The following is a 23,459-nucleotide window of genomic DNA, read 5'->3' as shown; positions in this document are numbered from 1 at the left end:
AGCTGGTCTAAATCTCCAAAGCATATGGAAGTAATACCAGGATGCTGCCTGGGCTGAAGAGTTTTAGTTATGGAGAGAGATTGGATGGACTGGAGTTATTTCCCTTGGAGCAGAGGGGAGCATGATTGAGATGTATAACCTTCAAAGGAGAAAAACACAGAAGACAGGAGGTAACTGACCCTTTGATGGAGGGATCAATGAGCAGGAGGTCTACATGGGATGTGAGAATTATTTTTTCATCTAGAGGGTGACAGGGATCTGGAACTCACTGCCTGTAAGGAGAGTAGAGGCAGAAATACTCATAACATTTAAGATCTATTTAGATGTGCACTTGTATGTCTTGGCATCCCAAATGCAGGGAATGGGATTAGAATTCCTAGAATCATAGGAGTAGTTGTTGTTGACCGACACAGACTTGATGGATGGAAGGGTCTCTTTCTGTACCTTAGACCTCTTTGACTCAGGTATGAACATCACTGCTGTCCAGTAGACCATGATATTAGTTTTGAGTTTAAGATTCTGATCCTCAATACTCTTTCCCTTAGTGGCTTTACAGTGATTGGTCCATCCTCTGAAAGCTGTAACCTTTCCCATTTCTAATAAAAGGGTTATTCACCTGAAACCAACTCACTCAAGAGCTGAGATCAGAGTGATTGCACTCACTATCAAGTTTGCACATGGCCAGGTACTGTATCAAGGAGCTCATTGCAACTCAGTGGGAATCCAATTGAAATCTTTCCACTGGTTGGATCACACCTGGAACAAAGGAAGGTGGTTGTAGTTGTCTCAGCTCCAGGAGTTCCTCTGCAGGAGTTCCTCTGAGTAGTACCCTCGGCCCAACCATCTTCAGCTGCTTCATCAATGGACTTCTCACCACCATAAGGTCAGACATGGGGATGTTCACGGATGATTGCACAATGTTCAGCACCATTCTCAACGCTTCAGATACTGAAGTAGTCCATGTTCAAAAGCCACAAGACATGGACAATATCCAGGCTTGATTAGAGTGGTGCTGGAAAAGCACAGCAGGACAGTCAGCATCTGAGGTCTCATTCCTGATGAAAGGCTTTTGCCCAAAATGTTGATTGGGCTGAGAAGGGACAGATAACATTCCTGTCAAAATATGTATTATCCAGTGACCTTCCCCAACAGAAAGAATCTCACTGTAATAATAGTGGGACGGGGGGGGGGGGGGGGGGGGGATCATTCCAAATGGGGATGGCAGTATCTTTGAGCAGATTGTGTGGGTGATAGAGACAGTGTGTTCGGAAGGTGCTGATTGAGGAGTCTCTGATGAGTGACTGTCTCTTGTAGATAGTAAATGGTGTTGCCACTGTGCACATGAACTCTCTCTCTTTCTCTCCACAGATAGAATTCCACTCAAAGTCCAGTTTCAGTTTCTGAGGGGGGACCTTATGACCATATTGTCAGGGTTCTGTAAGACCATAAACCCACAGATTGGCAACTAAGTCCATGACGTCTTGCTCCATTCGGTGTGACCATATACAGTTCTGGGCAAAAAGATAAACTGGAATAACAACATTTCTGATGAAACTATGACAACCGCATTAATTCCGGAAGGTTCCAGTCCCGCCCAGATAAAACGTCATTGTCAGTGTGGTATATGACAGCGAGGGAGAGCAAAGGCAAAGCTCAGTGTGAGGGTGACCCAGGGGAAAGGCGGACCCAGAGACAGAGACGGTGGGGGCGAAAGGTAAGACCCGGAGGGTAGGGACTGTGGTGAGCGGCTCGGGAAAGCCCATCTCTGGGCACACGGCTCTGTCTCTCCGGGGATGCGAAGTTGTTGCGGGTTGAGCCGGAGGCGGGGTCCAGTACCGGCACAGAGAGGCTAGGGGTGGGGGACAGCCTGGAGAAGGGGGGCATTGGGGCGGAGGAAGGGTTTGCTGGTCCTGGTGAGAATAGACCTGTCCCTCTGTGTTTTGTGGAATGGGGAACTGTCCTGTGAAACTCCTTGGATGCTGCCTGACCTGCTGTGCTCTTCCAGCACCACTAATCCAAAAACTGTGGTTATGTCAGTGATTGGGGCGACACGGTGGCTCAGAGTCGAGTGTGTGTTGTATCCGAGGAGCAGGAGAATCGATGGTTCGGGCAAAAGCTGTTCACCGGGGGCTTATTCATCCTGATGAAGGGCATTTACCCGAAATGTCGATTCTCCTGCTCCTCGGATGCTGCTTGACCTGCTGTGCTTTTCCAGCACCACACTCTCCACTCTGATCTCCAGCATCTACAGTCCTCACTTTCGCTGCTACCTCAGGGGTCCCGGTTCGATTCCAGCCTCGGGCGACTGCCTGTTTGCAGTTTGCACATTCTCCCTGCGACGGCGTGGCTTTCCTCCCACAGTCCAAAAGATGTGCAGGTGAGGTGAATTGGCCATGCTCAATTGCCTGCAGTGATAGTGTTAAAGTACCTATTCCAAATGGCTCAGGGAATCCCTGATGGACTCTACCTGTGGCCTCTCTTGGTTTGTCCTGGAGATCATACTCTGTGGCAGTCTGGAATATAAAACTCTTATAGACAATTAGTTTAAATTAATTACCTTTATTTACCAATAGCATCACTATTATACGATAACATAGATACCTACAAGCCCAACTTGAGCTAAGGTTCTAAAACCATCAGCAGAAGCAGTGCCAGCTCTTACCACTAAGAGCTCTCAGGCTAGTCTCCTTATTGCTGCAAACAAGCTGTCTCTATACAGAAATTGGTATTAAAGTTACAAAAACACCACATGTCCTTAATCTGATAAGCAGCAATAAAACAACAGAAGTTTGTAGAAGAAGAGAAACTCATTGACAGGTCGGTGTACACTTGACGAATTAAGCTACAGCACATCAAAGGGGAAACCTTGATCCAGCCAGGTCGAATGGCTGATTGTGATGTACTAGCCAAAGCAAGGAGGGACTAGTCTAAACAATGTGAAAAAGGTCATGGGGTCACCTTGCTCAGCTAACATGTCAAGTATCATTGTTCTACCAAATGGCTGTTTCTTTTCTTTTAAAATCATCTTAGATTCCCAGAATGCAAATTAAATTCATAACATTCCACACAAATATTCAATCCATGACAAGCCAGTGTTGACTCAAATCAGACCACAAATAGTTAAAGCTTGCCAATCCTTTTTTCCTTTACACATAAACATCTTCCAACTTCCTTACTATGTCAGTCTTTCCCTAACCTGTAAGGGTAATGAGGCATTCATATTCCAACACCCTCAAGATGAGGGAACTGAGCTTCACAAATTCAAATCTGCTCAATGTGGTATGCATGAAAATGTATCATTGTTCTAATATGTGCATATTCCACTCAGCTTATTGAATTATAAGTTCTTTTCCTATGAGTTTTGTTAAGAGTCTTTGATATAATCCAACAATTTAGTTATTCTACATCCTATTGTGAAATATGTGCCTCTGGCATGAGTAGGAAGTACTGCCGCACATTCCACAAGTGAACAAATATTATCACCTTATTTACTCCGACACATTGACACTAAGAATAGATATCCCTAATTCTTTTGTACAAGCCCTTTCCCACATTCTTTGCAGCAAATGTGTCACATTTACAGCTACACACTTTCTCATTAGGTGCATTAGTCAGAGGGAAATGGGTGTGGGTGGTTACTCTTCGGAGGTTCATTGTGGACCTATTGGGCCGAAGGGCCTGTTTCCACACTGTAGGGAATCTAATCTAATTTAAATTATTCTGCTTCCTCGGTTTCTGCTGCTGAGACATTCACTGTCCAGTGCCGCACAACTTTCCATCTGGAATTTGTTGGAACCCGATCCCTGATACCTGGCTTTGTGTAGAACATATTCCCAGGGAATATGTGTACTGATGGAAATCCAGTTCCAGTTTTAAAGGATGAAAGGTGAATGAAACACCAAAAGAACTGCAGATGTTTAAAGTCTGAAACTTAAACATAAACATAAACATAAATTACTGGAAAGAATTTCAGCAGGACTGGCAGAAAACAGAGCTCTGTGGAAAGTAATCTGTTAATGGTTCAGATCCAGCGACCCTTCTTCAGAACCGAAAGTACCTGGGATATGGCTTGGTTCTTGTGCAGAAGATGGGGGGTGGGTGGAGTAAATGATAAGTGGAGATACAGTCCAACGAGAGAGAACACACGACAAGGCAAAGGGGAAAGGTAACAATCAGCCTGGGAGAATGAATAGCTGCTAATGGGGATTGTTATTGGCTGTTATTGTGTGTAGTGGCAGTCCATGTGATGAAAAGGCCTGGTGTGTTGGGCTTGGTGGGGGGGGGGGGGGGGTGCGTGTAGGGATGTGGCAGAAAGTGCTCAAGCTCAAAACTTATTGGATTTGATATTGAGTCTTGAAAGTTGCAGCGTTCCCAAGCGGAAACAGATGTTGGCCTGAGAACAGTGTGTTGAAGTGGCAGCAACTGGAAGCTCAGGGTCTTGTGTGCAGAATGTAGGTGTTCTGCACAGTGGTCACCTTGTGTCTCTGCTTCATTTCCCCAATGTAGAGGAGACTACATTGCGAGCAACAAGTTCTATGTTAACAACTCAAAATCTCAAAATGCAATCCAATTCGCAGCATCATAAAAGGCTTCAAAATGTATTAGAGCAAGGAAAACTGATTCTGCCCCACCTCCAACTGTCCTGCTTATCTACTGAAGGGAAGAAAGGGTCTAAAATGTAAAAGATGCAGGATACAAAACCAGAAGAGACTGTACAAAGTTAATGCAGTTTCCTTTGATTAATTAGAATAGAATATTCTTTATGGTCACGTGTACTCAACTTTAGGAGTACAGTGAAAAGTTTTATAATTAGTGTTGTCAATCTTAGGGGTCATCTTTAATTTAAAATCAAAATCCCAAATTAATTTGTTCATTTGAGACTTTAACCAATTAGGCAAAAGGAGAAAAGTTGAGTGCAGTAACCCTGGAAATCTTATCCAGGTTTTCAGTAATGCCCATTGAGTGAGGGGATTGACTTTAATGGTGTACTACAGCATTTGTTTTACAGTTTCACCAAGGATGAAGGTTGACACTTGGTTTTTCAATTGCTCACCAAAGCCTTGAGTGCCTTCCACTCCCGACTGGAAGCAGGGGAACTTGAAACATTCACATCGCCACTTGGTCACCGAAAGATGCTGCTTATTCATTCTTCCTAAGCCATTACCTACAGCATCATTAATTGTAGCAGCACATTCTGATTGGCCTAATGTAAGTAAGACTTGTTGCTAAACAGTTTAAAGGATGCATGACCAATCTCTTACTGGCTTTTGAGGGTGAAGGACACTGACAGATGCCACTTTTGCCTAACTGGTTCCTGAAATCGACAGTTACCTACGGCGCCATCCTCTTCAGTAGGTCTTGTTATTGTCACTTTGCCTGTTTTTTTTTTGAAGAACAGCATATGCAATCTGGACTCAGTGATTAATATCCTTGAGCTTGTGTCAGTGCTGAGCCTAATCTATATCTTTCTTTATTCACAGGCAAGACCAAGGTCCACATCCTGGAAGCACGATCACTGGTGTCTACAGCCAATACACTGTTGAGATGAAGCCTTTCAGTACAGGATGAAATGTCACTGGAATGAGTGGTCACCCAATTGGCAACATGGCAATTTGGATGAGGTTGTTAATAATTAATTATGGAACAGAGCCACTAAAGCCTTCTGTAATCAGGGATGACTAGCTTCCCCTGAACAATTAAAACAAGAGAATGCCTCAGTGAAGCTGGACCAGGTGAGACCAGAGAGTTCTTTGTTAGTAACATCAACAGGAAACAAGAAGGTTATGTGGCTAATATTTTCATAGTTCTGTTTTAGAGAATTACCACTTTCATTAAAGTTTAATTTCACCAAAATGCTGACTTTGTAAAGTCTCCATTGCTGAGTCGTACAGCCCAAAAAATGGATTTCCTTCAATTCTCGGTGTTATGGACTAGGCCAGACCACTCAAAACATTCTTAAGCAGGCAGCCCCAGACCATAACTTTCCACTTTGTTTCAGTAAGTGCACAGTGAAAATTACCCGAAGTTCGCTAGGTTGACCACTAGATTTTGAAATCGACAAAAATGTATTCAAAAGATTACACAATGAAACACAAAGAACAGAATAAAGAACCTTTACAGTACTCAATCTATCCAAACTGGACTTAATTATGCTGTTCTGAATATACACCACAGTATCAATAAGCAAACTCCCTTTAAAACCCAGTATCAATGGAACAAATGCTTACAGGTTGATGTTGAAGGGCAGAAAAAAGAGAGAGCTTGTTTCCACACAACTCACTGTTGAACTCCTCACCAGTTCAAGACTGAACTAAACTGCTTAGCTCAGCTAGAGAGCTGACCACTCCCCTTTCTTGATACAAGTCACTTCTAAAACATGTTTACATATAAACAAAAGGTACCTCAACATCTCTGCACCAAACCAGACTGATCAAATACCGCTCCGAAAAAAATCAAGGACAAGAGTATCCTTGAGCCAAGGAATGCCTTTAGAAAAAAAAGCTTTGTGACATTGGCTAACCTAGGAAGGAGAGACATCAATATTTTCTGGGACATAGTTTCCTTCTGACTACTGAACTACAGTGGTTGATGGGTGCTGACTGAGGAGAGGAGTGTGATTGGATTTTACTGTTTGATAGTCTGGTAACATTAACTGTTGCTATTCATGCATGAATATTAAAGACTTTGTAAAGTTTTGGATTAAGTCCATTGAGGAATAGTCATCACCTCAGAAGAAAAAAAAAAGCAAATTGTCATAAAATGACAGATAAACATTTTTTTTTCCCACAGAATTAGATTGACAAGATGTTTCAACATTTGTCCTTTGTGATCATGATGGTTTTGAATATGATTTTATTTTCTGGTAAGTTTTTAAAACATCTTTTTCTATAAAGTTGATGAGTTATTTTCTGTAATTTGTTGAAGTAAATTTCTGTGACTATTTTGGATCTTTCTTGGTTTTATAGATATTCGTCTCGACTTTGTGGTAGAAACAATGTGAGACAATTATCTTTATTATGGGATAAGTTTCACAGCAACTTCTGCATTCTATACATGTTTTTAAATTCTGATATCAGGAGATTATAGTGCCATGTAAGCTGGAGTATAATGTTACATTGGTGCAAACTCTTTGACCAACCTGCTGAACACCCCAGAAAAGGATTAGGCCAGTGTATTTTAGATTAGATTACTTACAGTGTGGAAACAGGCCCTTCAGCCCAACAAGTCCACACTGATCCACCCAGACCCATTCTCCTACACTTATCCCTTCACCTAACACTATTGGCAATTTAGCATGGCCAATTCACCTGACCTACACATTTTTGATCTGTGGGAGGAAACCGGAGCAAACCCATGCAGAGAATGTGCAAACTCCACACAGTCAGTTGCCTGAAGTAGGAATTGAACCCGAGTCTCTGGTGCTGTGAGGCAGCAGTGCTAACCACTGCTGTATTCAATCTTGACTATATTAAAGCCCTGAGTAGTAAGGTTTACAGATGTAGTTCTTCTTCATTCCTTCAGAATGTTTAAGATTTAAAACAATTTTAATAACTCAAAACTTCACTTATCATCCTATCAGTGCACTTTATTTGCATGATTTTGAGTTGAATATTGACATCCTTAACCACGGTCAATTCCCCAAAGAGCCTTGTGTTTTAATAATGTTACTTCTCATTTTTCCAAATGCCAGTGATACAGTTCCAACCTATTACTACTCCAAGTATAGTAACTCCACATCTGGGATCAGCCTAGAGGATCTTCTTTGGACTGTCTCCAATGCCAGTATTTTTCTTTTGATAAGGGGCCCACACCTATTCGACATTTCAGCTCTGGTCCGACTAATGCCCTGTAGAATGTTGGAAGGCATCATTATTTTTGTAGTACATTTTTTTTAATAGGGAATTATAGTAACTTTTGAAATAAAGGCCAATATTCCATTTACTGTCCCTAATATCTACAGCACTTGTGCATAAATCTTTAAAATGTTTGCCCACAAGGTCTGTCAAATCCCTCTTCTGGAGATTTCTGAAGTCTTTCTGTACTTGAATCATGTTCAGCTTCTTTACTCTTGTCAAAGTGCATAATCTCTCAGACTTTTGCAAATTTTCCTCCATCTGCAAGGTTTTGCCCACTTGTTTAGCATGCCTATGTATCTATTTGCAGACTGTTGTCCTCACCAACTGCCTTACCAATAATTATTTTAACTTCAGACTTTGCAATTGTACATTTGTGTCCTTCATCTAAGTCATTAATTTATATTGGAAATAAAATGTGACCCAGCACTCTCCCAGTTGCAGGTTGACATCTGATAATGTCCCACTTTTCCTAATTGTCTTCTAACAGTTGTCCAATCATCTTTTCATGCTAATATGCTACCTCCAGCACCCTAGACTCTTATCTTATAAAGTAGCCGATAATGTGAAACCATATCAAATTCTTTCTGAAAATCCAAGCATGTTACATTCACTACTTCGTGTTTGCTGTTCTGCTTGTTGCCTCCTCAGAATTCTAGTAAATCTGTTAGGCATGACTTCCCCTTCAGGAAGACAAGCTTGATCATACTACATATGTATTTCTAAATGCACTGCTATCACGTCCTTAATAACACTCAAACCTTTTCCCAATAATAGATGCAAAACTAACTGGCCTATAGTTAACTTGTTTGTTTCTCCCTTTTTTAAAGTGAATGAAGTTTTCTTGTCAAGTATAGAACAAAGAATAAACTCAAGACTGTTTTCAATTAATTGATACTGCTCATTTTGCTAAAGGAGTAATAAAATCCACGGGACCATAATACAAGTGATTGTTTTACCCTTGGACAGAATTTGTATATCTTGAAATATTGGCTTGTTCCTGTTGGCCAATTAACTGCGAGAGTTTGGAATGGATACAAGTTCCATTCGAACATGTTTTGGACAAATAAATGTGGTAGGAATACCTGGCCCCATGATGTTTAATTGTGATCTATTAAAATGCTTCTTGTGTATGAAAAACATTAATTATCTCCAATTTTACAGATCAATTGCAAATCAGTGTTTGGGATGGATCTGTACTGGCCATCCATAATGGAAACGCCATACTGCCATGTCAATTCTTTGGTGGCTTCTTATCCAACCAGATTATCATCTTGTGGCAACGTGTCGAAACCAAAGAGATTCTATGGAGTTATTACCACGGAGAAAACCAATTAAATCAGCAGAGTCTTGAATATTCAGGCAGAGTGAGCCTCTTCCCAGAGGAGTTGAAAAGGGGAAATGCTTCCCTGAAATTAGAAAATGTGAAGCTAAATGATACTGGAAAGTACATGTGCTCTGTCAGAACTCCACTGGAAAATAGCACAGGAATTCTCTCCCTTCAAATTGCAGGTATGATCCTATTTTGTGTAGAATTTCAGTGTTGATCTAGTTTATCCGTATAATGAGCTAGAATGGGGATAGCTGCTTTCCACACATTTGAAATTGCTTAGTGTTCATTACAAACATTATCTAGATCTACGCCTCCGCAAAACTGTAAAATTCCATGGTTCAGAACTTAGTGCAGTATTCTTCAATACTGCACTGGTCAATGTCCTGTCCTTCAGATGAGTTGTTAACCCAAGATTCCCAAGTGAACAGGGATTAGACTTACAAAAGTATTTCATTTATTTGAGATTGTAATGTATGTGTGTGAGTATGCGTGTATGCATTTTTGGGCAATACTGATATGTATCACATTTAACACTTTAGTGAGGATTAGTTTATGACATGAATTTCTATCTATGAGTATGAATCAAAGAAAAAACATAAATTATAACGGACAAGCTAGCTTCAGGGAAATGAAAGAATAATAACTAAGTGCTGCTACACACCAAGCAATGTGTCCTTAAAAATCAAAAAAAGAGTCTCCCAGCTGGTGTTACTAGTTTCATCTCAAAACTCCGAGCAGATGTCCCTAAGCCAGGCACCAGGCACCAGGCAGGCTACACAGTCATGTGGATTCTCTCCCGGCTGCAGAGAAACAAGGATGAGGATTATTATAGGGTGTCGAAATTGAGTACACCGGTGCAAATGGGTGCAGCTGGAATTCTGAATACTGCCTTAAGATTCCATCCACCAACCTGTTCATCTCCACACGCTGACATGTAGAACATGTGTGCATGTAACCAATGCATCTCAAGAAAAGGCAGGAGTGAAATATTGTTTTTCTTAAAATATTTTAATTATGAAATCCCATTAATGCAGAATGAGGTCATTTAGCTCATCAAGTCCACATTGAACCTTTGAAGACCACCTCATTCCTGCATTTTTCCATGCTAATCCACCTAGCATGTACATTCCTCAACACTGAGCAAACTCGCATGACCAATCCTCCTAACTTGCTCATCTTTGCACTGTGGAACACCCAGAAGAAACTCCTGCAGACATGGAGAATGTGTAAGCTCCATACTGTCAGTGGAGGCTGGAATCAAATCAAGTGCTTTGTGCTGTAAGGCAGCAGTGCTAGGCCCCATGCCACCCCTTACTTTCACTTAAAACAGACTTCCTCCAGTTCTGACATTCTGTGGATCTGACCCACACTGCCACAGCCTTGACCATGAGTAGGACAAAGAGAATAGTTTGGAATTCACCATGCTGAATCAGTGATCAAACCCTGTGCTGTTGGCATCAATTGGACCCACAGCAGCCATCTAATCATCTGGCCCTGCCAAGGAATCCAACCTTCTGTGGCATCCTGTACTCGAGTATGCACTCTGTGTAACCTGTAGCTATGGGTAGTGATGGTAGAGGCTCTCATTTATTTCCTTCACATGGCTGAACAGGAATCTGTCCTGCGTTTACCATCTGGCATTGTCTTTGGAATGTATTGAATGGAATTGAAGGTCAATACTCAACCTGTTAGGCCCTGTTATGTATTCTCCTTTCTTGGTCATCAAGACCTGGTTGAACCAGAGCATCTAGATCCAGGCCAGGAATGGTATTCACTGCACTGTAGGATCTTGTTATCGACAGAACTACTAATTAATAACATTTGTCAATGAACGTATCTAATATAATCAGAGTATCAAGTTTGGCTTTAGCTAATTTTATTCCTGAGTTATCCCTCTGTGATCCATGGGCTTGTAAACATATCATTGAAGGTAATGAAGGAAGTAACAGCATGGCTGATCTAAACTGTTTTGTGGAACCGTGTTGTGCTGTGTTATTGCCTTCAAATGTATTGCTTATCAGTTTCTCCCCCACCCACCTGACATAGAGACAACAGGGATTTAAACTGAAGTTTGTATTTTCAATATCTATTGATGAGTTTTCAAACATTCCTCAGCACACTACACCGAGCCCAGCCTAAGAATCAAACAAACATCAAATGGAATAAACTTTATCTTTGAGTCTCGTGGCTTCCTGAAATCTGCTGTTTCCTGGTTAAAAGATAAACTCCAGGATATCTCTGCACTATCTGTGACTCTATGCCAACCTGGTGAAGATGGACTGTATTCAATACAGAGCAGTCTGCTAATCAATGGTAGCGGTATGAATTCAAAGTTCATATTTACATTAATGAACAAGGTTTTACAGCAGTCCCTTTCTTGGACTTTTGAGCTATCTTCTGGTAAGTTAATTGATCTGAGTGTTTATAGACTGAATTTATTTTCTCAAGTGAAAACGTAGGACAAATTGGCCGACATTTTCCTCCTTTGGTTTACAGAGAAACATTCTTTTACCGGCCCTACTCAAATCACTTTAAACACTTCCTTTTCCAGCTCCTTCGGCAGCATCACATTTTACAGAGTGGGGTTGATTAGATTTGATTGCATTAGATTACATTACAGTGTGGAAACAGGCCCTTCGGCCCAACAAGTCCACACCGACCCGCCAAAGCGCAACCCACCCATACCCCTACATTTACCCCTTACCTAACACTACGGGCAATTTAGCATGGCCAATTCATCTGACCTGCACATCTTTGGACAGTGGGAGGAAACCGGAGCACCCGGAGGAAACCCACGCAGACACAGGGAGAATGTGCAAACTCCACACAGTCAGTCGCCTGAGGCGGGAATTGAACCCGGGTCTCTGGCGCTGTGAGGCAGCAGTGCTAACCACTGTGCCACCGTGCAGTGTTTATCATAAGCAAAACACTGTGGGTGATTGTTTTGAAATATAAAGGGGCTGGTAGATTTTTAATACAGTTAAAAGTGAATTTTAAAAGCAGCTGAACAGAAAACGAGGAGAAAGTGAGGACTGCAGATGGTGGAGATTAGAGAAGAGTGTGGTGCTGGAAAAGCACAGCAGGTCAGGCAGCATCTGAGGAGCAGGAGAATCGACATTTCAGGCAAGATTCCTGATGAAGGGCCTATGCTCAAAACGTCTGTTCTCCTGCTACTCGGATGTTCCCGACCTGCGCTGCTTTTCCAGCACCACACTCTTGACCGAGAACAGAAACTGTTGCACCTTGGCATTTTTTATTCATTCCTGGTATGTGGGTGTTGCTGGCTGGGCCAATGTTTATTGGATGTCCCTAGTTGCCATGGAGAAGGTGGTGGTGGGCTGCCCACTTCAACTGCTGCAGTCCATGTGCCATAGGTAGACCCACAATGCCCTTGGGGAGGGCATTCCAGAATTTAGTCCAGTGATATATTCCAAGTTTGGATGGTAATATGACCTGGAGGGGAATTTGCAGGTGGTAATGTTCCCATGTATTTGCTGTCAGATTAGATTAGATTAGATTAGATTACTTACAGTGTGGAAATAGGCCCTTCGGCCCAACAAGTCCACACCGACCCACAAACCACCCATTCCCCTACACTTACCCCTTTACCTAACACTACGGGCAATTTAGCCTGGCCAATTCACCTGACCTGCACATCTTTGGACTGTGGGAGGAAACCAGAGCACCCGGAGGAAACCCACGCAGACACGGGGAGAATGTGGAAACTCCACACTGTCAGTCGCCTGAGGTGGGAATTGAACCCGGGTCTCAGGCGCTGTGAGGCTAACCACTGTGCCACCCACCGTGTCCTTGTCCTTCTAGCTGGAAGTGGTTGTGGGTTTGGAATATGTTGTCTGAGGGATTTGGTAAATATCTGCAGCGCATCTTGTTGTTAGTAGCAACAGTGTGGACTGAGCATCGATAGTGGAGTGACTGAATGGCACCACATCCACAACCAATAACGTGGACTGCTTTGCCCTGAATGGTATCAAGCTTCAATGTAAACCCTTTGAATTGCACAGACACACAGCTTGCACCTGATTCATCAGCCTGCTGAATTGGCACCGAATTCACTCTTTCAAACATCATTCCTTCCACTGTGGCAGCTGTGTAATACACAGATGCACTGCAGCAACTTGCTAAGGGTAAAGTCACCATTGTCTTTACCAGACCAGAAGTCTAAGTTCTCACGAGACAGAGAGAGACAGCTGATGATGGTTTTAACCTGAGGGTGACCACCTCTCAGGTGAGGGGAGAGGTTGAGAATGAGAACTCTTCATCTGGCATGGTGATTGAATCCCTGCCGATGGCATTACTTTGAATCACACACCAGCTGTTGGTTTAGCTCGGTTAGCAACTCTCTAAATCTCTGTAAGGCTCCTTCAACAGCACCTTCCAAACTCATGACCTCTGCCATCTAGCTGGTCAAGTGGAGAAAACTGATGGAACCTCATAAACTGCAAGTCCCTCTCCAAGCCACTCCCCATCCTGTCCTGAAAGTCTATCATCATTCCTTCAATGAGATTGGGTCACAATCGTGTCCGTTTATCAGTCAGTTTGAAACGGTGGCGCAGTGTCACTTTCTCAAGGGCAGATGAGTGTGAATAATAAATGCTGACCTTGTCAAGAGTAATTCTCCTCTTGTAAATGAGATTTTGTAGAAAACCTAAGAGCATCATTGCTCTGGCACCATGTCCAGGAGAATGCCAGAGGAACATATCTGGAACAGCAGTTGATTACCTCCATTTATAACTCCACTCCAGAGCAATAGAGCAAAACTCTCACCTAAATGTTTTGCACTTGACATGCAAATAAATATCCCACAAGTTACATTTGATGCTTTTCCACATTTTTAAAGTTCTCGTTGATTGCACTGTGTTCATTGCCACATTTGGTGCATCACACAATGAGCATTCTGAAGTCCAATTGTTGATTTGAAATGTGTTGGCAAAAAAAATCCAAACTTCACTGAACTACGATATAAATATGTTTTCAACAGATACTGACAATGGAATTGAAAAAAGACACCAATGGATTTTATTTACTGTCCTTCTCATGGTAGCTGGATTTGTAATTATAGGAATTTTGATTAGCAAGAAATCCATTTCACCAGCACAATGACATTACACGAGCTGCCAGCCTTTGAGCAACTGCGTATGGAGGGACAGCACTTCCATATTTCCACAAGCAAATACATTTCTGTCAGGTAGGAGTGAGTGGCTGTTAACACTCCTGTAAGCAGCTGAGATGATGAAAAATACTCGAAAGATCTCAGTTTGTTGAAAAGTGGAGTGTGAGAATTGTGACTAAAATGCAACAGCTTTCACCATGTGTCCGAGCTCCCGTTCAGTCTGACTTCCTTGTTGTGAATATGGAAATAAAACAGGGTGAAAGACTCGCAGGGTTATTTGAGATCAGTTCAATATATATTGTTGCACACCAAATACTTTTAATACTGCTTCTGTTTGATGGAATTTGCACATGGGGAAAGATGAAAATAGTGCGAATTACTGTTACCTTGTGGATTTCCAGACCAGAAGGACAGGAAGGGACCTGTTCACTGCTCTCTGTCCTGTTGCGACTCTGCGGATTGGTTTATATCAGGGATGCAGTTTGCATCTTCTCCAGGTAAGAAAAAGTTAAAAATCAAATGCATTTATCGTTGGAAAGTGGTGAAACAATTCTTGGTTTCAGTACAATAGTGATAGAGGGTGTTTGACTGCCAGAGAATTTGCAGGTAATAAGGAATAAAATAATTTCAAGGAAACACTGACATGAAGCATATTATCTGGAGTTTCATTTCGAATGGTCACTTGACATAAGGGTCCACAGCATTGAAAATTGCTAAACTGACTGTAGAGTTGCCTATTTAAGGAATAAAAGGAAAAGTATACTGGTGAATTCATGAACACAAATAAAACGAGCTAAAGAGGAGCTAATAAGTGAACAAAATCAACCATACCCTACAGCCCCAGAATCATGATGGAAAAGGTAGCAGTTGACTGGAAAATTCAAAGACTCTCAATCAACTTCAGCTACACTATTCACCAACCTGTGTCACTGTTTGTAGTGTGGGATTGTGTTCAAATAACGTCCCAAATCGGTGAGTGGTGAAAATCGCCTCTTTATTCAGCAATCACACTACAAGTCTGAGACAGTCATAGAATCCTGAAATACAGATCTTACAAAAGCCTCATTATACACAGTTCTTACATATCATTACTGTCGTGTTACAGTTTTTGTCTGTAGTACCGAAGGATTTGGAGGGCTTCTGTCCTTGGAGACAGGAGATGGGTTAAAAATGTGCTGCTGGCTGCTACTCCTAATGGGATGTCCATCTGGTCTGCTTGAATAATTGGAGGGGTTAGTTCATTGTCTTTTGAGTTAGTAAATATTAATAAAAATACTGTCTATATGCTCTAAGTTAGAAATTGTAATAAAAGAATAAAGGATATGAAACTGATAACTGCAGCTGTGTGATGAGATTTATTTACTCGGTGAAAACAATGACTGCAGTTGCTGGAAACCAGATTCTGGATTAGTGGTGCTGGAAAGCACAGCAGTTCAGGCAGTGTCCGAGGAGCAGTAAAATTTGCCGATATGAGGTTCATTCATGCAACTTCATGCAAACGCTGTTTTGTCAGTTAGTTTTTTAAAGGGATAATGGCCCAATTCAAAGGTATTTAACAGGTAGTGTTTAGTGGAGACTTGATGGGGATGGTATTGTTCTGTATGCTGAGGTAAACACTGCTTGTAACAGGGGCTGAGAAGGTGTGGGAATGCAGTGATGGATTTGAAAGGGCTGCTTTGAAACCTGGACACTACAGAACTATAGTTTTATGAAGTAATGAAAGAAACCATGTTATTATACATAACAGGTTAGTCAAGGGTTATGAATGAATGAACGGGAACCTGGTATTAATTAATATAGCAAGCTGGTGAGTCTCTTTATAAAGAGAGCTCATAACACAGTAGCCCACAGGTGACTATAATGAAAGTGGAGTACCTGCACTGCAGTCTCCAGTGCTGTTTACAGTATATGGGTCTCAAGTGGGCTTTAACATGAGTATATAATGTAAAATCACCATGGTCTCAGAGGACTACCCTCTCATTAGAGAGAGATGATTGGTGGAGAGTTTAACCTGAGGTTACCATGCCTTGGTTGAGGAGGCAGGAACTGGAAAGTGACCTCACCAGTACAGGATTAAACTAATGCTGTTACAATCACTCTGTATTACAACCAGCCCTCCAGCCAACTGAGCTAATTAACACCCAGTGAATATGTACATGTTTATCACTTCTCTTTATTGCCCTTGTGAGTATCCATAAACATTTCCATGTACCACTGACTCGCATGCTTGAATTTGTTAAACGTTGTTTCTGAAACACTCATGTCATTCCATCCTGTTTCCAAAGTTGTTTTTTGTTTGCCGTATTTTATTTCATGTGTAGATCATTCCTAATGAAGATGAGCTTTCCCTAACTAGCTTGAACCTGTATCCTCTACATGTATTTCTGGAAATTAATTTGAAGCTGCATTTTGGACTCCTACCTGAAAGATTGGAATGTGGAATGTGGATTGCTGCCTCCTGGTGGGAACTTTGCATTGATTTTTTTCCTCTTCCTGCTCTGAGGGAACTGGCATCAGAAATGTGAAGGTGTGTAGGTACTGGGACCAGATCAGCAATGTTATGTTTCAATCTGACCCAGGCATTTTACCACTTTTTTTATAAAAGACAGTGGACAAGTGTGAGACCTCAGATATTTAATGCTTTAAAGCTGCAAGATTCCACATCTTGAACAAACCAAAATAAACTTTGTTCATTCTGGATATTATGGTATAAATACTGTTGAATAGATAGCAAGGTTAGAACAGTAAGACAATGAGGTAAAGATCCAGACAGCGTTTAAAAGCCCATATGGTACTTCAATAGGAAATGTGGTCAAGACAAATCTCGCACCTTGCAGCGTAAAATGTTGGTGGAGAATATCTCTTCAATTTGTGCTTGTTCGCTCCATCTATTTAATTTCCTTGTTTTTTCCCTTTTGTATTTTTTCTTTCCCCATCTGTCTCTTCTTTCTTTCTACTTGGCCTCGGACTCCCAACCTCAGCGTGTACTTGGCGAGTTGTCCTCTCAGCCCAGTGGGGTGGTCTTTCACCCGGCTTGGCCTCAGCGTTGGCGTCTGGTCTCTTGTGATTCCAGAGTAGTCTCCCAACTTCAACAGCCTTTGAGGAGAAGCCTGGTGTGGTCTGGAGTCAAGGCCCAGTGTTGTCTGGGGTCAAGGCCTGGCATGGACTGGAGTCAAGGCCAGTGTAATCTGGAGGCTAGGTGTCAGCATGGACTGGGTTGGAAGGACTGTTGTTCGGAATCTTTTATTTCTCTATTTTCTAATTTATTCCTATGATCCATACCGCTGGGCTTTTTATTTCTTTATTTTTCTATAGTTTTTGTCCTAAGAACTTGTACTGAAGAAGTTGTACCCAGGTACCTTGTACCTAAGATGAGGTTGTAAGTACTGACTTGTGATCCTTTCGCCGTACTCATAAGATTACATGGTGCGTGTATGGAATGAGCTGCTAGAGGAAGTGGCGTAGGATTGTAATTGTACTATGTTTAAAAGGCATCTGGATTGGTATATGAACAGGAAAGTTTTCCAGGAATATCAGCCAAATGTTGGCCGATGGGACTGGATTAATTTAGGATATCTGGTCGGCATGGCCCACTTGGACTGAAGAGACTGTTTCCATGCTGTAATTCTCCATGACCCTATGTGACAATAAAGCTAATTCAATTCATTTCAATTCACAGCCATTCCTAATATCATGTCAGTCATACAAATACAATTTATTTCAAAGTTTCAATGGAAGTAATTTTAATTTTGTCAGGGATTCTAAATCTTCATTGGGAAAGACCTAGCTTCAGAACTCCATTGCTAACAAACAGCTGCTGTGTCACACACTACCTCTACGGCTGGTAGATCACACACTCTTTCCTGAATATGCCTTCTACCACCTCCTCCTGGCCACAATTGCAGCTTGTCTGTAGAGAGCTTGCTTCAAGCTGGCACTGTCCTGGGTATCTTCAAGCTCCAATCATTGTCATCATCAAGGTCAGGTACAAAAGAGGTCTTTGGATATTTGGCAGCAGACGGGGAATGGCTGGGTAAAGGAATGTGACCAGCTACTGATACATTTGATTAAACACCCTGGTGTTCTGACCATTTCCTCAAGAGGTTCCAAAGTCCTGGTTTTCAGCTTTCCTGTTTACCCTACAGGCGCGAATGAGTTTGAATTTTACTTTGGTTTCTGCGTATGTCCTTCATCAGCCACTTTTTGTGTCAACCGTCAATCAGAGCTCCTCCTAACCAGCTGCTGCTATCTCTTACGGTCTTATAACGACAGAGAGAGATAGACAGGTTCTTCATTACTAAGGGGAGTAAGGGTGATGGGCAGAAGGCAGGAGAATGGGGTTGAGAAACATATCAGAAGAAAGTGAGGACTGCAGAGTCAAAGAGTGTGGTGCTGAAGGAATGAAGGGCTCATGCTTGAAATGTCGATTCTCCTGCTCCTTGCATGCTGCCTGACCGGTTGTGCTCTTCCAGCACCACACTCTTCAACGGCGATTGAGAAACATAACAGCCATGATTGAATGGTGAAGCAAACACAATGGGCTGAATAGCCTCATTCTGCTCCTATGTCTAATGATCTCGGAAGCTGCTTTGGGCCCTGTGCAGTTTGTGTCCATGGGGAATCAATAGTTTTAGTTTAAAATTGCAGCCCTAGTGATAGAACACAGAGCACCAATGGATACAGAGTTGGTGGCTGTGGTGAGGATGTCAGCTGGGGATACACAGTATAACATTCAGGGAACATTGTGTTACAAGCGCAGCTACATGCATTCTGCCTCTGCACATTGATGGGGCTTTCAACAAGGCTTTCAGTTGGTCATTCCACACAGTTCAAGAGTCACAGAGCAGAGAGTTTTTGGGTGGGCACAGACTAAGGTGAAGTTTGCTCCCTTCAGGCTACACGTCAGTCACTGACTGAGGAGTGGTTTATACACTCGTGCAGGGCACAGATAAGGTAAACAGCAAAGGTCTTTTCCCTTGGGTAGGGGAGTTCAGAACTAGATGGCAGAATTTTAGGGTGAGAGGGAAAAGACTTAAACGGGACGTAAGGGACAACTTTTTCACACAGAGGATAGTTTGTTTGTGAAATGCACTGCCGAAGGATGTGGTCACTGCAGGTACAATTGCAACATTTAAAACACATTTGGACAAGTACTGGAATAGGAAGGGTTTAGAGGATATGGGTCAAATGCAGGCAAATGGGCCTGGTTTAATTTGGGATTATGGTCAGCATGGATGGGTTGGACTGAATGGTCTTTTTCCATTCTGTATGACTCGATGAGTAGGGATTGGAGAAGCAATCCCGAAAATGGTGCTGCTGTAGAAGGTCAGAGCAGTTGAGAGTCAGAAATCCTGGGAGCCAATATGTGGATCTAAATGCTGTGGATAGGGCTCAGGAAAACCGGAATGTGGTCAGCCAGCGCTGGACATCATAGAATACAAGTTCCCTGACTGGGGCTGTTGACCTGGTCCCATCAGGGAGTCCTGGCTGACGGATAAAAAAGGGAGTGTCAGAGATACTGTCACTCTGAGAGCTGACTCTGAAGGAGACTGTACTGGAGACAAGGACAGTTCCTGTGACAGGAAGCTGGCCTCTGTGGAGTTATTTGACCACCAGCAGTATTTGCTTAATTATTCCACCAGTGGGGGCTGTGCCTTCAACTGCTGAGATTTTAAATTCAAAATTCTCTCCTTTTCAGTATGGCTCCATTTCCTCTTTGAAGACAATCCTAAAATCTCTCTCTGACCATCTTTCTGTTCTGATATCCAATGTGACAGGTTTCTATCCCGATGGTCTGGGATAGTTCATTGTGGTAACAATGTGAGATACATTGAGGTTGTTGTTCATCAAACATGGCAAGATGTAAGCTGAAAAATGTGTTGCTGGAAAAGTTCAGCAGGTCAGGCAGCATCCAAGGAGCAGGAGAATCGACGTTTCAGGCATAAGCCCTTCTTCGGGCTTATGCCCAAAATGTCGATTCTCCTGCTCCTTGGATGCTGCCAGACCTGCTGAACTTTTCCAGCAACACATTTGTCAGCTCTGATCTCCAGCATCTACAGTCCTCACTTTCTCCATGGCAAGATGTAAAACAAACAAATTCACCAAAATGCTTAACTTCCTATCATTTTAATTACTTTCCTGACAAAGTCGATCTTCTTACATTGTCTTCAGTGAACTTTCCCTATGTTTTCCATTTGTCATGAACAATAAAGAGATCTGGAATGTGATGGGTTGGTTTTAAAAGTAATTGTGCAGATATGCGGGGAATAGTTCATGAGAATCAGTCAGTCAGAGAGTCATAGAGATGTACAGCATAGAAACAGACCCTTCGGTCTAACCCGTCCAGGCCAACCAGATATCCCAACCCAATCTAGTCCCACCTGCCAGCACCCGGCCCATATCCCTCCAAACCCTTCTTATTCATATATCCATCCAGACGCCTTTTAAATGCTACAATTGTACCAGTCTCCACCACTTCCTCTGGCAGCTCATTCCATACACGTACCACCCTCTAAGTGAAAAAGTTGCCCCTTAGGTCTCTTTTAAATCTTTCCCCTCTCACCCTAAACCTATGCCCTCTAGTTCTAGGCTCCCCTACACTGGGGAAAAGACTTTGCCTATTTACCCTGTACATGCCCTCATGATTTTATAAACCTCTATAAGGTCACCCCTTAGCCTCCGATGCTCCAAGGAAAACAGCCCGAGCCTATTCAACCTCTCCCTATAGCAAAAATCCTCCAACCCTAGAACATCCTTGTAAATCTTTTCGCAACCCTTTCAAGTTTCACAACATCCTTCCGATTGGAAGGAGATCACAGTTTCATGCAATATTCCAAAATGGCTGAACCAATGTCCTGTACAGCCGCAACATGACCTCCCAACTCCTGTACTCAATACTCTGACTAATAAAGGAAAGCATACCAAACGCTGCCTTCACTATCCTATCTACCTGTGACTCCACTTTCATGGAGCTATGAGCCTGCACTCCAAGGTCTCTTTGTTCAGCAACACTCCCTAGGACCTTACCATTAAATGTTTAAAGTCCTGTTAAAATTTGCTTTCCTAAGATGCAGCACTTTGCATTTATCTGAATTAAACTCCATCTGCCACTCCTCGACCCATTGGCCCATCTGGTCAAGATCCCGTTGTAATCTGAGGTAACCTTCTTCGCTGTCCACTACACCTCCAATTTTGGTGCCATCTGCAAACTTACTAACTGTACCTCTTATGCTCACATCCATATCATTTACATAAATAACAAAAAGTTATGGACCCAGCACCGATCCTTGTGGCACTCCACTGGTCACAGGCCTCTAGTCTGAAAAGCAGCCCTCCACCACCACCCTCTGTCTTCTACCTTTGAGCTAGTTCTGTATCCAAATGGCTAGTTCTCCCTGTTATGCCATGAGATAGTCATAGAGTCATAGTCATAGAAATGTACAGCATGGAAACAGACCCTTCGGTCCAACCCGTCCATGCCGACCAGATATCCCAACCCAATCTAGTCCCACCTGCCAGCACCTGGCCCATATCCCTCCAAACCCTTCCTATTCATATACCCGTCCAAATGCCTTTTAAATGCTACAATTGTACCAGCCTCCACCACATCCTCTGTCAGCTCATTCCATACATGTACCATCCTCTGTGTGAAAAAGTTGCTCCTTAGGTCTCTTTTATATCTTTCCCCTCTCACCCTAAACCTATGCCCTCTAGTTCTGGCCTCCCCGACCCCAGGGAAAAGACTTTGCTTATTTACTCTATCCATGCCCCTCATAATTTTGTAAACCTCTATAAGGTCACCCCTCAGCCTCCGATACTCCAGGAAAAAACAGCCCCAGCCTGTTCAGCCTCTCCCTACAGCTCAAATCCTCCAGAGCTGAGGAGAGTTGGAGCTGGAAATGTGTTGCTGGAAAAGCGCAGCAGGTCAGGCAGCATCCAGGGAACAGGAGAATCGACGTTTCGGGCATAAGCCCTTCTTCAGGCTTATGCCCGAAACGTCGATTCTCCTGTTCCCTGGATGCTGCCTGACCTGCTGCGCTTTTCCAGCAACACATTTCCAGCTCTGATCTCCAGCATCTGCAGACCTCACTTTCTCCTGAGGAGAGTTGGACCCAATTAATATAGTGCTTCCACTGTTATGCTTATATCTCCTGACCCATGAAAGGAAAGCTGACCCATAACTTTTTCAGCTGCTTTTGCTTTGTGTGAGGATTGTTATTCTGTTATTTTCACAGCCTTTAAACGTACTGACAGTTGCTCTGAGTCCTTCTCTCGATGAATTAGAGTCATATTGTAGCATAGAGATACAATACATTCCTTCAATCACATTCCAACTCAATACTTACATTTTTACGACTAGCAATGGCCTGTTGCAGCCACAAGAGTTCCATTGCGAGGCTGCTTCTGTACTTCTGTATCCCTTCGAGTGTTGTTGGCATTTCTTTCCTTTGCCATTTACACAAATGTTCTACAAATTCAGATATGTACATTTGTGAGTATGTATCCTTTCACCAGTTTGTTCTTCTATTTAGTTAAAATTCAGTGTTAAAATGGAAAGGAGTGTTTTTATTCAAAACTTACACCCATTTAAAATAAACTATATACACTCATTTCATATTCACATTTTTAAAAATCAAAGCAAGTGGAGCTGAATCTGTGATAGACACATGGTTCAAAACAGCTTTCTAGTAGTGCAATCCAACCTTGCTAACCAGTCTCCAATGGGGAACTTTGTCAAACGCCTTACTGAAGTCCGTATGGATCACGTGTACTGCTCTGTCCTCCTCAATCCTCTTTGTTACTTCTTCAAAAAGCTCAAACACGTTTGTGAGACATAATTTCCCACGCACAAAGCCATGTTGACTATCCTCAATCAGTCCTTGCCTTTCCAAATATATTTACATCCTGTCCCTCAGGACTCCCTCCAACAACTTGCCCACTACCGAGGTCAGGCTCATTGGGTGTATAGTTACCTGGCTTGTCCTTACCACCCTTCTTAAACAGTGGCACCATGTTAGCCAAACTCCAGTCTTCCAGCACTTCACCTGTGACTATCGATGATACAAATATCTCAGCAAGGGGCCCAGCAATCACTTCCCTAGCTTCCCACAGAGTTCTAGGGTACACCTGATCAGGTCTTGGG

At 42.5% G+C, this 23,459-nt stretch overlaps 1 protein-coding gene and 1 long non-coding RNA gene across 4 annotated transcripts in view; one reads left to right on the top strand and one right to left on the bottom strand.

The window, feature by feature from the left end:
- Positions 1–4,664: 4,664 nt before the first annotated feature.
- Positions 4,665–23,459, top strand: part of LOC122547698 (CD276 antigen-like) — a 48,131-nt gene continuing 29,336 nt past the window's right edge. The window contains exons 1-4 of one of the 2 annotated variants that reach the window (XM_087976663.1): positions 4,665–5,208; positions 5,481–5,732; positions 6,790–6,862; positions 9,018–9,365. In XM_087976663.1, coding sequence (XP_087832789.1) covers positions 6,805–6,862; positions 9,018–9,365 — 406 coding nt within the window. In that variant the 5' untranslated portion in view covers positions 4,665–5,208; positions 5,481–5,732; positions 6,790–6,804. Of the gene's footprint in view, positions 5,733–6,789; positions 6,863–9,017; positions 9,366–23,459 lie in introns of both variants that reach the window. The other variant, XM_087976664.1, reaches the window with a different exon arrangement.
- LOC122563463 (uncharacterized) overlaps positions 6,899–23,459 on the bottom strand; it is a 31,841-nt gene continuing 15,280 nt past the window's right edge. The window contains exons 2-4 of one of the 2 annotated variants that reach the window (XR_015752112.1): positions 22,663–22,784; positions 9,848–9,986; positions 6,899–7,846 (exon numbers count right to left, since the gene is read on the bottom strand). This is a non-coding gene — a long non-coding RNA (uncharacterized LOC122563463). Of the gene's footprint in view, positions 7,847–9,847; positions 9,987–15,085; positions 15,530–22,662; positions 22,785–23,459 lie in introns of those variants that run through there. The other variant, XR_015752111.1, reaches the window with a different exon arrangement.

This window comes from Chiloscyllium plagiosum, unplaced genomic scaffold, assembly GCF_037043375.1.
Source record: "Chiloscyllium plagiosum isolate Xiang-an unplaced genomic scaffold, Cpla_swu_hap1 HiC_scaffold_30, whole genome shotgun sequence".
Lineage (NCBI taxonomy): Eukaryota > Metazoa > Chordata > Chondrichthyes > Orectolobiformes > Hemiscylliidae > Chiloscyllium > Chiloscyllium plagiosum.
Note: the sequence above shows the minus strand (reverse complement) of the source record. Positions and strands in the feature narration are given on the sequence as shown.